The 16,052-nt window shown below is 37.4% G+C and overlaps 2 protein-coding genes across 2 annotated transcripts in view; one reads left to right on the top strand and one right to left on the bottom strand.

The window, feature by feature from the left end:
• Positions 1-1,963: 1,963 nt before the first annotated feature.
• On the bottom strand, positions 1,964-6,754 carry tmigd1 (transmembrane and immunoglobulin domain containing 1). Its single transcript, XM_044139770.1, has 6 exons — positions 6,537-6,754; positions 5,174-5,260; positions 4,783-5,064; positions 3,143-3,430; positions 2,933-3,036; positions 1,964-2,847 (listed from the first exon to the last, which is right to left on the bottom strand). Exons 2-6 carry the CDS (start codon positions 5,235-5,237, stop codon positions 2,833-2,835), a joined length of 753 nt encoding a protein of 250 aa, XP_043995705.1. The 5' UTR covers positions 5,238-5,260; positions 6,537-6,754; the 3' UTR covers positions 1,964-2,832.
• Positions 6,755-11,256: 4,502 nt separating this feature from the next.
• Positions 11,257-16,052, top strand: part of slc47a1 (solute carrier family 47 member 1) — a 16,080-nt gene continuing 11,284 nt past the window's right edge. Inside the window, exons 1-5 of the mRNA XM_044139769.1 lie at positions 11,257-11,501; positions 11,822-11,923; positions 14,388-14,456; positions 14,525-14,673; positions 15,038-15,080. Coding sequence (XP_043995704.1) covers positions 11,289-11,501; positions 11,822-11,923; positions 14,388-14,456; positions 14,525-14,673; positions 15,038-15,080 — 576 coding nt within the window. The 5' untranslated portion in view covers positions 11,257-11,288. The remainder of the gene's footprint in view (positions 11,502-11,821; positions 11,924-14,387; positions 14,457-14,524; positions 14,674-15,037; positions 15,081-16,052) is intronic.

Genomic DNA, 16,052 nt, shown 5'->3' with positions numbered 1-16,052 from the left:
ATGACTCAATTGATTAAAAACTACTTTATTAAAAACATCTCTTTCTTGAAAAGTTTAAAACTTGCCAGCAACTTTGGGGTGTGGTTGTGCATCAGCCTTTTTTGTTTTGGTTACTGTTTGTGTTTTATGTGACATTATGTTCAGAAAATCAATAATAAATTTTTTTTTTTAATTATTTAAATAAAAAACATTCTATCAGCAACACCCAGGTCTGATTATTACCTGACCCTCTGAATCAAGACTTCTCTAAACACTGCTGACTTGTCTCAGTGAAGTTCAATGTTCACAATTAAAAAATAAGAAATATGCTGTGCACAAATCCAAGATAAAAAATAACTAACTATTGAAATAACTGTTTTACATTTGCCAAAAACATCTTGATTATATCCAGGATATTAGAGAACATTATTCAAGACAAAACCTTCAGAAAAGCGTGCATTTCCATCTTGTAAAAATAAAATTTCAGAAAATGAACATCATAACAACATAGTGGGACTGAGGTTGATTTGCCACATTGGAATTAAAAAGACATACTTCATATGTTGCTTTAAATGTAAATTACATTTAAACCAGTAAGCCTCAATAATACCAGAGAATGTCATTTATTTAGAAGCCATTCTTTTTTTCTTAAATAATAATAAAAAAAAACAGAAACTAGCAGTAACAAATAAATTAAAGTTTTTTTGATGAAATATTATTATTATTTTTTTTAATCCAACTGTTGATATAATTGATATTATCACCAAAGGACATTTTAACCTATTTAACTCGATCAGAAACTACAGAATACAGTCAGATGTCGATGGTCCTTAAGGGACATTGAAGTCTATGTTTACTCTGATACCTCTAGTTTACCTTTTACTGTTGCAGTGCAATGTTTTTCAAAAATGCCCTGTTGGCAGTAGCCGTTCTTGTTAGTCATGTGATGCTTGTATTATATTTTTAGATTTTTTTTTGTGCTTGTTTGTTCACACTAAAATGTGAATCTAATCTAATTTCCACAGACAGGTTTGAAGGTAAAGTGATTGGCAGATGCCACTTTAAGCCTGTGTGGGAAATGCTTTCTAGGGTCGGAGCGATTTGGCAGCCAAGTGGCAGAAGGCAAAAATCTGTTTCTCAAGGTCTTCATACACATCGTGAGGAGTTTCTCTTCTGCTGTTTTAAAACATGGCTGTGACTCTTGAGGCTTTCCCATAGGAGATTTCTTCTTCAACTCTGTGTTTTATTAAATTCTAAAATAATATGATATTCATCTGTCCCAAAAAATTTAATATCACACAGCAAATATGTATTAGTTTTGTTTAGTTGATCTACATGTGGTTTACATCAGAGCAGCTGTTGTCGCCTTCTTTCATGGAAGTGTTTGTTAATGGGCAGGAACACAAAGGTCCAGACCTTGAACCACACGACCTCATAATCCCTGTCCTTTTGTCACATTAAGAGTAAATGTATAACATGATTTTAACAAGCCTGGGCTTTATTGTTGAGTCAGGAGCTAAAGTTCAGTGGACATGTGGACCTCAGAGAAATTAGATTCAAAAATAATGGTTTACGAGTCACCAAAATATATTATGCTGGTTGAATTAAATTCGGATGTTATTACACGAGGTGTGGCTTTAAAATAGTTATCTGAACAATCAGAGAGCTGCTGATTTTTGTCTTTCAGCTGACAGCAAAGTTTCTTGAGAATCACCGATTTCTGTCTATACTTTGTGCAAAAAAAGAAATATGAGTACTTCTACTCATACATTGTACGACCATGGATAAATATGATGACAACTGAGTACAACAAGCAACGTACACATTTGCATTGATAAACAGGTTAAATATTCAATATTTAAAAATTCAAAAAAGTGCTTACTGTTTAAAGAGAAAATGCTTTAAATGCTTTTCCTGCATTAAAAAATAAAAAAAGTTAATAGTTTTTTTTAAAAAAAACCCCTTTTTTAAATGCAATCTCTTTTTGGAAGTACCTTTCTTAATTTAGCTCTATCCACCCTAAACAACAGGTCGAAAAATGAATTTTGTATTAAATCATTGCTAACATCAAAAGTTGTCAATATTTATATCTACTGAGCTAGAAAGAAAAAAATCCAGTTTAATTCCAAACCAAAATTTTATCTAGCTTGATTCTGAATTTTATTTTGTTTTTTTGTCCTAACCAAGCATCAAACACAAACTCAGTGATATTAACTTAAGTTAAATCATTTCTTTCTTTGCTGACTCTGTATTTATATAGTATTTCTTTCAACATTATTCAACTTAAATTGTATTCATGAATAATTTAGTTTTTTTTTTCTTTCTGGAACAGATAAATAAGTTTATTTCTTCCGTGACAGCAGGTTCTAGTACATTTAATGCCTCATTACATGATTCTGAAATCCCTCATTACAGTGTGTTTCCAATATCCCTTACAGTATACACAAGTTTGTACATTTGTCAGATTTTGACATACATTTGAATATTTAGCACAGGAAAAACGCTTATTGAACTGTTAGTGTGAGAAAGTCAACTCTTCTGTCTTCCCCAGACACAATGTGATGATTGTAGTCTGAACTAAAAAGAAAATAATGGAAACGCAGTAGAATAACAAATCTTGTTTGAATCTATTAAAATTAAACTAAAATAACTTAATACCATTTAAAACTTACTGACTGATATGTTCAGTTCTTCCAGGAAATACAACAGTTTTATTTATTTGTTTACTTATTAGGTGGGGAGAGCGTCTAGCTTCAGGTAAAATCCAGAAATGTAAGAAATCAAATAAGAAAAAGCTGGGTGATCAGAAGACTTCATCGACGGTCTCACTTGAGAGGACCAGGTTCTTTTGGATCACTTTTTGCAGCACTGTTGAAGGAGAATGAAACTCTTAAGAAATTTGTGCTGCAAGAATCGAATGAGTAATGTTTGAATTTTGTTTTGAGTGAGTTACCCGTGCAATCATCCTCCATCGTGAAACTATGGCAAGAAGAGCTGTGAGGCCCACCACCACCAGCCCCGCAATCATCGGCACCAGAGGGAACTTTATGGTCTTATCTGTGGACAAAGACAAATTAAATCGGATTAGCACTGGCACCTTTGAGAGGGGCATTATTTCTGTAGGTTTCTGTAAACATTTGAAGCAGTCAGCGGGGGAACTTACCTGTGACAGTGACATGGAAAATCTTGTTGCGATCTCCATAGACAGGAGAGGTTACTGTGCACTGGTACTCGCCTTCATGCAGGCTTCTGTCTACTCTCTTGACATGTAGCTTGGTGTTAAAGCCGTCGTTGGATATAATGAAGCCACCTGTCGATAGATCCACTATGGTTCCGTTTAGTTTCCACGTCACTGACGTTACCAAAGGGTTGGCCCTCATGTCACATTGCAGGTTCAGCGATTCCTCCTCTTCCAGTGTAACTTCCTCTGTACCATTGAGATCTGCGTGATCTGAGCAAAATTTAAGAAAAATGATTAACACTAAAACAAATGAGCAGGTTTAACATGCTTCTGAAGATTTGGTGCGGGGAATTAGCTCAGACTTATTAGGGTTGTGATGTTCATCCAGTTCCTGTAAGGCAGCAATCAGCTGCATCTTTAGGACAGCTTTCCACCCAGTGACATTTTATTCTTTGCTTCTTCATAAACAGTCATAAAATGCTCAAATCTAACATGTTGCATAGACCAATAGATAATAGAAGAACTGTCCAAAAATCCTAAAATACTGCTCACATTACAACACAATCCTACTACTGTTGAAGTAAAAGTACACACCTTTCCAGTCAATACAAGAAGGGAAATTACTAAAGTAATTTCAACCAAAGCAAGTTAGACTAGCTATTAGGAGATTGGGAGTCCCAATTCTTTCTTTAGCAAGAAAACCCATTTGTGTTTATATATTTTATTTAATAAGGGGAATCAGGTTAATACATAGTGTTAAGCTAAAATTAAATCACTTTCTTTTCCAGGAACAAAAATTAAAAGAGCGACACTGAATTGTGAACTTTTTTTTTTAAAAAGGAATTCAGTTTTTAATATGGGTTCCTATTTTTACAACCTTAAACAATTAAAGAGTGAAAGATCTTGAGATGTCCATAAAAAATTACATCAATAATATAAGTAACATTAGTTTAACAGTAGATGCATCAGACACAAATTGTTTCTTTTAGATTTGTTTTAGGAATCATTTTTTAGAAATAATTAACTGGCCTGAGATTGAAAATGGCCAATTTTGTCTTGAACATCTCATGTCAAATACTGAAAATCTCTTTTTTCCCCCCACAGCTTTATTAAATGCATCAAAACTAAGAACCACAATTATTTTCAGTCTACAAAAGGATACAATTATCTATGTTTTGATGGATAATATTGGGGTAATTCTTTTCATTTTCTCATACTTTAAAATCACCTCCTCACTCATTCAATCTGCAAAACACTTTTTTCTTTTATGTGTTTTAGTGTAGCTCTTAGATAACTACACTCAATGAAAGATGTTACACTGGATGGAAATCTACACTGACAGTAAAGTCACTTCCTGGTTTTCCATAGATAAAAAAAAAAGCAAGAAAACTACAAAAAATAATAGTTTATGAGAAAAACTGTGCTAAAATATTCTTAAACTGAAACCATGTTTAACACAAAGACCTTCAAAAGTCAAAGTTGAATCTTTACTATATCATAACAGAATGAACCAAGATGTTAAAATAATCTCAGCCTTTTAATCCCTAACACTTGTTATTTTCTAAGTACACCTCATGATTAGTACTACTATCGTAGTACAAAAATCCTTTAATTGGACTCACATGTGACATTGAGGGTGACCGAGGCCGAATGGGAGGAGTTGCTCTTCAGTTGACAGGTGAACGTGGCGCCCTCATCCTCATGGATGACCGGATGGATGCACACGCTGCTACCATTCTCCTTGTTTCCATCGTCCAGTTTAATCATAGCACCATTCCTCAGCCATACCAACTCCTTATCGTCGGGAGTGCCAGAGAGAATACAGAGCAGAGACACCGTCTCTTGAGTCTCAGTCTGGATTACCCCCTCAGTGCTTGGTATGGGAGTGGAATCAATGCGGATGACTTGGAAAGAAGAAATACGACTGACGGGTTTGACGCATCAAATACTGATAAGTTGAAAACCAAGAAGGAAGGAAGAAATGTTTCATGTATGTAAAGCGGTGAAGCTTACCTGATGTTTGGCTTGCATAGGAGGGCAGCAAAAATAAAAGCGGGATACTGACCATTAACTTCATTTCGATGGTCTTCCCAGGTGAACCTAAATAAATAAATGATATTTGTATAAACACCCAAACGATGTGTTTAAAGTTTTAAATCTCTTTCAGTATTTGTTGGTGTTTTCTTTTTTAATGATTTTTGTCCATGATTTCCTCTCCAGGAACAGTCTTCAGACTAAAAACCCTTATGACAGCTTGGATCATCTTTAGTCCAGCTCAATTCAAATTACAACATAATCCACAAAAGAAATGAATGCTTTTATTTTCAAGTGCAATGGAAAATAACTGTTAGCATATCAACCCACAATATAACAAATATTTTGTCATCATAAAGAAAGATAAAGTATTTTAAACAATGCAAGCACTACCAATAGTATATAAAAGAGTTAAATAGTTTAACTATTTAACACAGTTTTTTCTATGTGAGCATCAATTCATCTGTTCTTTTAAAGCATAAGGGCAAATAAAGATCAAAACTGCCAATGTATATGTTATTGAACTGATTGGGGAACATATTTTCTTTTCAAAGTGCTTTGTTTGAATATCCTTCTTATTTTTAAACTGAAAAAATTATGTTACATAAAAAATTATATAACATGGTGTTATGCATAACAGTATAACAGTGTAACATGTTTGATCTTGGGGCTGCACAGTGGCGCAGTTGGTAGCACTGTTGCCTTGCAGCAAGAAAGTCCTGGGTTCGATTCCCGGCCCGGGGTCTTTCTGCATGGAGTGTGCATGCGTGGGTTCTCTCCAGGCATTCCGGCAGGTACTAACATCAAAAACCTGACTGTCAGGTTAATTGGTCTCTCTAAACTCTCCTTAGGTGTGAGTGTGTGTGTGAATGGTTGTGTGTCCTGTATGTCTTTGTGTTGCCCTGCGACAGACTGGCGACCTGTCCAGGGTGAACCCGCCTCTCACCCGGAACGTTGCTGGTTCCGGGCGACCCTCCCGACCCCATTAGGGACAAGGGTGAACAGAAAATGGATGGATGGATGTTTGATCTTTGGTATAACTGTGCCTTGAGATAACAAAACAAGAGAAGATTTTGCCCTCACAATGAGAATTTATTGATAAATTAAGTGGAAAAAGCAAATAAAGTAAATTTTTAAATCTTCCAATCTATGTTGTATTTTGTCCATCCATCCATCCATTTTCTTTACACCCTTCTTCCCTAATGGGGTCAGGAGGGTTGCTGGTGCCCATCTCCAGCTGCGTCCCGGGCGAGAGGCGGGGTTCACCCTGGACAGGTCGCCAGTCTGTCGCAGGTGTTGTATTTTGTAAAATAGAAAAAAATAATAAAAAAGATTTACTCACCTTTTTGTTATTTTTATCTGTCAGAGCCTCCCCTGCTGTGATCAGTGTGTGTGAATGTGAGCACATGAAAGCAGGTCTGAATCCTCAGCTTCTCTTAAACGGCCCACCAGCACACTTTTACAACTTCTTGGCCCCAAAATAACTTTTTTCTTTCCCCCTCTTCAGGTTTTATTTACCTGTTCCTGGCAACACCCTGTCGGTCCTTCCACCTCTGATTTTATTCCATCCCTCGTTTTATTGTCATGCTGTTATAATGTGCAAACACAAGGAATCTTTTTATTGGCAATGACCATTAAAGTTGCACTAAAACCTGTTGGGTGTGGATGGAGGGCTGAAACGTCACATTTTACATTTTACTCTTTTTATTCTTGTTTTTTCTTATGACTCCACATAGAGATTAGCTTTGAAAAGATAAAAATAAAAACATGAAGACAACAAAATGTTTTTCGCTTTTCATAACCTCTGATGGAAATAACACAAAACCACAGAAACTGTGATGGAGGGACATATGGAGTAATATCTGGGGAATTATTATTTGTTGACTGATTTTGTGTTTTCTTGTTAAACTCTGGTAATTTGGTGTAAGCAAAGATCTGTGGTTTTCTTTTAGTTTTCCAGCATAAATAAGTCAGTGCGGAGGATCTGGCATGGTGTTACGCAACACCTGAGACTCTTGAGACATGTGTGGGACCTGTTGCAAAACTGATCATTAACCTGGCGAAGCTTGCTATATTCCAAGTGTCACTGGACTTACAGATCATAGGCGCTAAGGAGAAGGTCTCAGTAAGCCTTTTTGATCCATATCTCTACCAACTTTGCATATAGAAACTGAATTTTCAGCCCATTCTTTTCTGACATTACAAGAAGAATGAATCCGTTTGGATGGAGAGTGAGTCTAAACATCGGTTTTTCACTGCTTCTCAATTAGTTTCAAGTCTTTTTACCAGGTCACCTTAACACACGAATAGTCCCCTACACAACTAGTGGTGAACTGCAGTCTTAACTTCTTCTGAATACCACTGCAGAGCGGTGCATGTGACGGCATCTGGACAAATTAATTATGTGGTACATCCTCTAATACCTCTGAGTGTCAAAAGAAGTCAAGTGGAGGCGCTTGAGAGCCACAATTTTCTACACTTTTACATTTCAGGATTCTTCACCAGAGGAAAAAGTCACATGTAGCAAAACAGCACTAAAACATTTGATAAAAGAGCCATTCTTAGATGGATGGACCTCATCCAAATCTAAAAGAACCATTTTGAAACAAGATGTCAGAAAAATTCCTCAGGTTTTGGTCGATGTTGACATGACAGCAGCCTCACACCACTTTGTTGGATGCAGACCTGAAATGTAATGCACATTCTAAATGTGCTCTGTCGAATTGATATCTGGTGATATGAGGTGGAAAAAACTCATCATTTTCAAGAAACCCTGTTTGTGATCATTTGGTTTTTTTGACATGGTGCACTTGCTGCAGAATGTTCCCTTAGGCAAATGGATACAGTGTGGCCATAAAGGGGGTGGAAATGTTCAGCAGCAACATCCAGGGAGGCTGTGATGCTTAAACCAAAGTTTGCAAAGAACGTGTCCCCCATATGACTGATAAAGGCACAATAAATAAAAGTGCTCCCATTGTTAGAGCCAAATTGCCACCCTGCAAACTGAATGCAGCTGAAATCCAGACGTTTCTCCCACAACCTTCAATCTGTTAGTGTGCGATTTTGGTGAGCCTTCAATTTATCATCACCTTCCTGATTTAACACATTTTAACAAGAAGTTGATCAGGTATACCAGTGAGTTTATATTTGCAAATGAAAAGGCACTGTGTTCAATTTGATTTTCATAATCCATCTCTCTCTCTATACATATATAAACAAACAGTCCCACCAGGAACAGGGATCGTTACTGAACACATTTTATAAAAATCATATAAGACTTTATGCAATTTATGCATATCCCAATTCAAACAATAAGCTGTTTTACACAAAATCCACTTTAACAGTTGAAATTTTGTGCTGTTGTGTTTTGCTAATGTATAATTAGATCAAAAACCATCATGATAAAACATCATCCAATTACTTTTTCAGTCTTGAATGTTTTCAGCAGATGCCATTTTAAGGTTATCTGAACTGTTTAACACTTGGGGAAACATTTAGCTTTCAACTTCTCAGACAAGTTTTTTTCTAGTTTTAACTCCAACGTTGTCTTCATTTTAACAGTCCATGAAGGACATTCTCCTTGTTCTCCTTTTTCTATTCACGAAAGACCAACACAACCATCATCAGCCAACCAGAACTGAAATTAATGTGAGCTGTAAAGTTGCACAGTTGAGTCAACATACCTCGTTTTCCTGTTGTTTGATTGGATCGTTGAAAACTAAAACGTCTTTAGAAGAGCAGCAGCGAACAACACATTCACAGCAACGTTACTCTGTGCTAACTGGGTAATGATTATTTGCAGGGAAATCTGTGCAGGAAGAGAGAAACTGTGGATTTGTGGTTCATCCCAAATGAACCAGTTATAGAGATTTGTGAATTAAAGAGACACATTCACAAGATAAAGCTTCAAATTGGTTTGAATCCTACAAGCTATTTTCTTGTTTCCCTATTACCGGTAACTTCTGAAAATCCCTCCCGGGGATTTTTCTTAATCACTTAACTGACCTTTTGTTGGTCGACTTCATTGACAGGAAAATGTTTTTCTACGTAAATTATTTTTAAAATCTGAAAATAATGACATGTTCTAGATTGAAAAACCGAACAAGAGCATTTTCTGACAATCGAATCCCTTAAGTCTCATGTTGAATTTATTGTCCTTCAGTTGAATGGAGTTGTAAAATAATACAAACTGTCATCGTTATCTCTTCTACGTAACACACAGAACTGAAATGCTTTTTTATGAGTGCTGTTTATAAATGTCTCCATTAGCTTTTTCTAGCTTACCCACTAGGGTGAGGCATTGGCCAACTCTGGAAGAGATTATTCCTGTACTTCTATTTCCAGAAATATATTTGACTAAAAAAGGAGAAATATAGATTAGAGTATATGCATTGATACAAAGTCACCTTTTGTGTTATTTCTTCCTCTGTCTAATCAAAAACAAAAAGTTATTAAAGCTTAAATTACTTTTAATAAAAGTCCAAAACCCTCCATTGTGATGTAGATGATCATGTGTGCCCAATTTATTAGTTTTCTATATTTTAAATGTCTTTGAGTTCCCTTATGCCATTACAAGCTACCTACTTACATCAGAGGCCAAAGATCACCTGCAATTTCGACACATCCACTGGCTTGAGAAAAATGCTCTCTTTGTTACATTGCACAAGTGCTGTGGCTGCAACCTGTGCCCATAGTGTATAAACAAATCTTTTACTCATACATTGTAGAATATTTAATATGACTTCTGAAACCAAATAAAACTGTTGGTGTATTTATTCCTTGCAGCAAAGGAGAGTTTACACACAGAGTATGAAGCTCTGAAAAACACAAATTAAACATTTTCTTTTATACGGTTAGTTGTACTGGAAGAAATATTTCACATCCATGTAGAAACAGCTACATGCACATGTTCTACTTGTTCCTAGATCAGAACGCTCTGGATCTGCATATCAGGAAAACAATTCTAAACACGGTAAGCTGTTCCAGAATCACATGATGACAACAGGGTTAGAAGAAAGTTGGTCATACAGATGATCTCCTGCTGACACGCAGGACTTCATCTGGTACTGCTCCACCTGGCAACGCACAGTTCATTCAGAGAGATAAACGTCAGAAGTAATTTTTCCACCACACAGATGTACACACTCCTATAGATCATTGTTGTTGTGATTTGCAATCTGCCTGCTGCGGCGTGTTTCCACACCCAGCGTCTCCTAAATCTACATGCTCCATGACTGGATCAAGTTGTTCACCAGCATCACGTAAAGTTACATTTAAATATTTCTATTAAGTTCCAGAGCTGAGTCAGCAAACGTGGATAAGAGCAGGTTCGAGCGTTCACGTGACTCGGTTTCTTTGTGTTGAAATTACAGGAGAAGGGAGAATGCAGGCATGCAGGTGGTGGCCAAAGTACACTTAGCGTGAGATAAGATCCGTGTCTAATGCATGTGCGAAAAATAAAATAGAAAAAAAGAGCAAAATATATGTATAAAACCACAAATATGATTTAGCTGGCAGTTGGTGAATGTAGCTCCCGGCATTTGAGCAACAAACAAGCATTCCTCATCAGATTACTGCGGAGGGCTCAGAGACCACTCATACAAACCCACACAGGCGCTTTCTCACTCTGTGTGTCCAACTCAAACATTTATCCACTGCTCATTGCCCCCCAACAATAACCCGCCTCCAGCAGCCCTGATGTGACCCCTCCGTCAGCGGAGTGAACCTGAAGGGCAGACAGAGAGATCACATGACTTTACAGACTTTTTTTTTAGTTGTTGTCATTTTTGTTTGTCTGTCGGAAAAATGAACAAGACATATGTAATCAATCACCATGAATATCCCATTAACTCACCTGTTTTTTATTTTTTATTTCTATGCTTTCTTTCTTTGTTTCTGTCTCTTATTCTCTTTTGTTCCACCTTCAAACAGTGTGATGCAATCAATAACTTAAAAAAGTGCCTGTGCTGAACACAGAGGCCAATTCTCTTGCCCCCTCTCCCTCCCTACCCTTGCCCTCTTTCCCTCCCTCGCTCCCTCCCTCCATTGCTCTGCAGCTTTTCTTTCCTGTCCTGTCTTCTCTCCCTGTGCTTGAATGGAGAGGCCGGGTTCTCTGGAACCTGCACCCCCCTTGCAGGGTGCAGAACCCGTTGCTGGGGTTCCTGCTGCCAAGATGGAGGCGCCTCCTGTGGATGAGAGGGCAACATTTGCCAGCTCCAAGCTGTTTTGGTGTGCGTGTGTGAAGCGTTGGCTACCTCTGGCCTACAGAGAGGAACTTTATCACGTCTTACGACTCACAGGCCCCCTGGTGAGTAGACGGACACTTAAGTGTTGCTCTTTAATCTGCAAAAAGCTGCGATCGGAGTGACTTTACTTGATTTGATTTGTTGTGTGATGTGCTGTTCATAACCCAATTTAATAGTGGAATTATTTGTGAATATGTTTTGTGTGCTAAAAGTAAAAAAAAAAAAAAAAAAAAAAAAAAAAATGCTTCTGCTTATCGAGTAGAGGCATAATTAGCCCACGGCTGCTAATTTCACATGAATTGCTATCTAACTTCTTTACTTTTTAGTTGCCTGGATGCAGTTAGTGGCAGTAGCTGAATCAGTCCAAACTGTGTTTCTACAGCTGCTGTCCCGGATTCTGAACTTTCTCCTGCCGTTTGTTATCACCATTTTTTGCGGTCACATTGGAAATGCAGAGTTGGCTGGATATGCCCTGGCCTCAGCGGTATGAAATTGTTCTTCTGCAGATTAACAATGCCATAAAGTTTGCGTGTGCGTGTGCATGTGTGTGTGTGTTAGATGATTAGAAAATGTGACAGGTGTTTGAATTGTTAGCAGTTCTTGACAGAACGCGTCTTTTTATTAACAGGATTCAGTCTGTGGATTTTTAGATGTCATCAAATGAATCTTAAAAAAAATATGCTTATTTTTAGTTCCAGTTTGTTCTTTTTCTTTCTTTGTTTTGATCAAGACTTGTTTTCTAGTGAAGATGAGAAATAAGATTTCATTTTTGTTGTAGGACATAAAGGGGCTTCTAATGCAAGCAATGATGTTTTCCAGACTTGTGAAAGTTCTCCGGAAGTTTTCCAGAGCGGTTCAAGCTCCTCCAAAGAAAGAGTCAGTTTATGTCATTTATTTACAAAAATAAGATTTACTCAATATTCATAGAGTGATCATTCAAAGGTTTGGGGATACAAAATTATTAAATAGTCCAATAACTCCCAGCTGGGCAACACAGGCCACCAGAACGCGTTATGGGAAAGAAAGCAGACCAGCTAAATCAGCGTTACTTTGGCATTTATGAGCTTCCTAATCAGTGCTGGAGGCCAAATATTTTCCCTAAAGGTTCTCTTTCCGCACATAAAGCAGCAATGCTACAAAACAACAGTGGTTTAAGAATAGCTTGAGAAGCACAAAGACTTTAATGTATGGACTTAGGCTGCCAAATTCACCAGAACTCCATCTAATGGATCAAGGGGCTCCACAGATCACAAGACTGACCAGTGGAGGCCCCACTTTGCAACTTGCATGACTTAAAGGATCAGCCATTAACATCTTAGCGCCAGATACCACAGCGCACCTTTAGAGGTCTGGTGAAGTCCACCTCTTGGAGATGTTAAGCCCACTTTGACAGCAAAAAGTGGTCATGATGTTTTGCCTGACTGGTGTGTTTAAGACAGCACATAATGTTTCAAAAAAAATATTTTGTCTTTAAGATGTTGAATTACTTAGAACTTTCTAATATATAAAAATAGTCTAATGAAAAAATGACACCAGCTTATACTTTGCTTCAAATGAAAAAATAAATTTGAACTTCTTTTTAAACTACTCTTTCTGAAATATTTTCTCTAATGAGTTTAAATGGCTACAAAGCTCAAGGTGGTTTGTGGCAGGTGGACTATGCTGGTCAGGTTTAATGTTTTTAGTCCTCTAATAAGTTTGTTTGTCATAGGAGATGAGAAGGGCATTGCTCCACAGGTAACAAAACAATAACTATCAGTGGAACATTTTTTTTTCTTTTAACTTTACAGCAATCAAACGCTTCTTGTAATTACTGACCATATTTTTTATGTTTCCACTGGTATTTTGTTGATGAGCAACAAGTCTTGTAAATTCAAAACAGGACTCTGGCTGGGAAACTCCAAAACATCGATATTACATCCAAAAAAATCCAATCGAAACATGCCAGGCATGAACAATTTGGAGTCTAAGTTTACATGCGAGGTAGAGAAAGTAATGCATCATTCATGTAAAAATATTTCATTATGGTTAATTTTGTTTTCCCTGTTGATCTGCTAGCAAATTTTAATTATTGTCAATAAATTTGTACTGAGTTGTGTATTATTGTCGCCAGAATACTGTTGGGTTTCTCGATGGCCGAGTTTTTGGGTGTTAAACGTACAGAACACGATGTATCAGGGACTGAGTGGGATTTGCATTACACATTAAAAAAGATCTAAAACAGCGGAAAAACATTTATTATTGGAAAGAGTCAGAATCCTGACTTCAATCTGACAAAGTACCTGTAAAGAGAGCTAAGCATTAGGGTTATGGCACGGAGACCTTTCAAACTCAATGACTTAGGATATCATTACCTCTCTGCAACGGTCAGAGTATTAGTGGAAACAGGCAAACAGCTGGGCGCTTGTAATGTAGTCCTTTTACTCTATCTATTGAGAATTGCATAAATAATTACTGACATGCCTCTATTGGAAAAATTATTCCCCATCTAGATTGTTTTATGTTTTGGGAATTTCCTATCCAACAAATTCATTGGTAAACAAGAATTTCAATGAATTCGAATCTGACAAGGGTCTGAATGACGTTGGGGTGAAAGGTTGCAGTTGCAGCAGTGATGCTCATGCCTATAATTTTTCTAGTTCCCCAATACACCACTCCACACAGCCCTAAAGGCATGTAACTTTTTTTTTAAAATATAAGAAAACAATTTAAAAGAGAAGAGCCTACATTTATAAGACTTCCCAGATTTATTGCGTTTACACATTATTGTAAATATGTGTATTCTCACGACCTATTCACCTCCGAGTAGCTTGTATTAAACTTGAACGGAGTTTGCAAAGTTGATAACGAAAACATCCTTTAATTGTAGGCAAAATCGAGATATTTGCGTGAACATCAGATTTAATGCGAAACATCTCATAACTGAGTTTTGTTGTCTGTTGCTTTAGACGATCAACGTGACAACAACTGCAACAGGCTACGGCCTGACGATGGCGTGTGATACTCTCATTTCCCAGGTGACTGAGTGCTCCATCTGTGACTCATTGTGCTTGAAACCATCCGCTGAAACGTCTCTGTTTTGCAGACATATGGCAGCAGGAACATGAAACGTGTGGGAGTTATTCTACAGAAAAGCACCCTGATCCTGCTGATGTTTTGTCTGCCTTGTTGGGCTCTCCTTGTCAACTCCCACAATTTACTGCTCCTTCTTCAGCAAGAGCATGAAGTGGCCCGGTACATCCTGCAGCTCTGATATCTTTACACTCTGTCTGGGAGAAACTGGTTTAGAACATAAAATACAAAAAAAGGCTTGTCTTCATCTTCAAGGCCAAAGCTGGAATCCTTATCAGTAAAACTGTCAGCTAAATTATCTTTAAGCAGTTTATTATTCAGCTTTCTATGTGTCTTTACCAGTGGAATAAATCTAGTAAGACCCCAAGTGAATATTTCTATCTCTTTAATTCATTTATTCCATTTACAATAAATATTTAAAAACATAATTTTCATTCTGCAGAAACAGGGTATGGAAAGTAAAAAAATATAACTGTGTTTATGGCACTTGCTGAAATGTTTTTCTTTTTCTTTTGCAACATTTCAGAACTGCCCACCTTTATGTGATGGCATTTCTTCCTGCTGTTCCAGTGAGTACAATAAACTAAACTTGTCAATTTCTACTGAAATATAAACTAAATATAGTTAAAATGTATGTATTTAATCAGCAAAGCAATTCAACAGAAGCACTAAAAACGGCAGTTTTACCAAAAATGTTCCGCAGTGGGGAAGCTCTAGTCAACTTAATGTCCTGTGTTAGTTTTCCACAATATATTCTTTCATATTGAGGCCAAAAAGTTTAACTTTGGTCTCATTTGTACAGGATACCTTCTTCCACCTGCTTTCTATTTCATACAAAGCTTAGTCCTCGACACGGACGTCGCGGGTTTGACTCCCGGTCCCGACGACCTTTGCCGCATGTCTTGCCCTCTTTCCTGTCTGCCTTCTGTCGCAAAAATACGAGCCATTAGCGCCGCAAAAACTCTCAGGAGAAAAAAATGAAAGCAAAATAACCCCCCAATAACTTTCAAGTGTATCAACACTTCTTGCTTTTCTTCCATACTCTCCGAACTTTAACATCTGACATGTAAATCTCTGCAGCTCCTTCAGGTTTAGCATGGGACTCCTAAGCCCATTCTCTGTTGTCTAGTCTCAATCTAACCGGTTAATGTCTGGTTTGCTTCTAGCCAAGCTGAGTTTGTCTCCACTAAACGTGAGAGTGAAAATGCGCAAGAACATGAGCGGGAATGTGGTTGAAGCTCAGATGATGCAATTTTGCACATGTGTCCTTGGGTGCCAGCAATCTCTCTGTATATTTGTTTGTTGTGAGTTGCTTGTTTCACCTGACAATGTATGTGCTCTTCTGCCACAATAGATAAAAACGGTTTGGACCTGAAGGTTTGACGGTAGAATTATCAATGTGCAGCTCGCCATCTTGTCAACTACTTTGGCCTCATGTTTGAAAATGATGGTGGAGATGTAGTTGTTTGAGGAGTTTCCAAGGTCTGGCCTTTGCTCATCTTGTGACGTAAATCACGGGCCAATCAGCTGTCAGTAAAAAT

This window comes from Gambusia affinis, linkage group LG15, assembly GCF_019740435.1.
Source record: "Gambusia affinis linkage group LG15, SWU_Gaff_1.0, whole genome shotgun sequence".
In the NCBI taxonomy this organism is placed as follows: domain Eukaryota; kingdom Metazoa; phylum Chordata; class Actinopteri; order Cyprinodontiformes; family Poeciliidae; genus Gambusia; species Gambusia affinis.
This window is presented reverse-complemented; position numbering and strand designations above follow the sequence as displayed.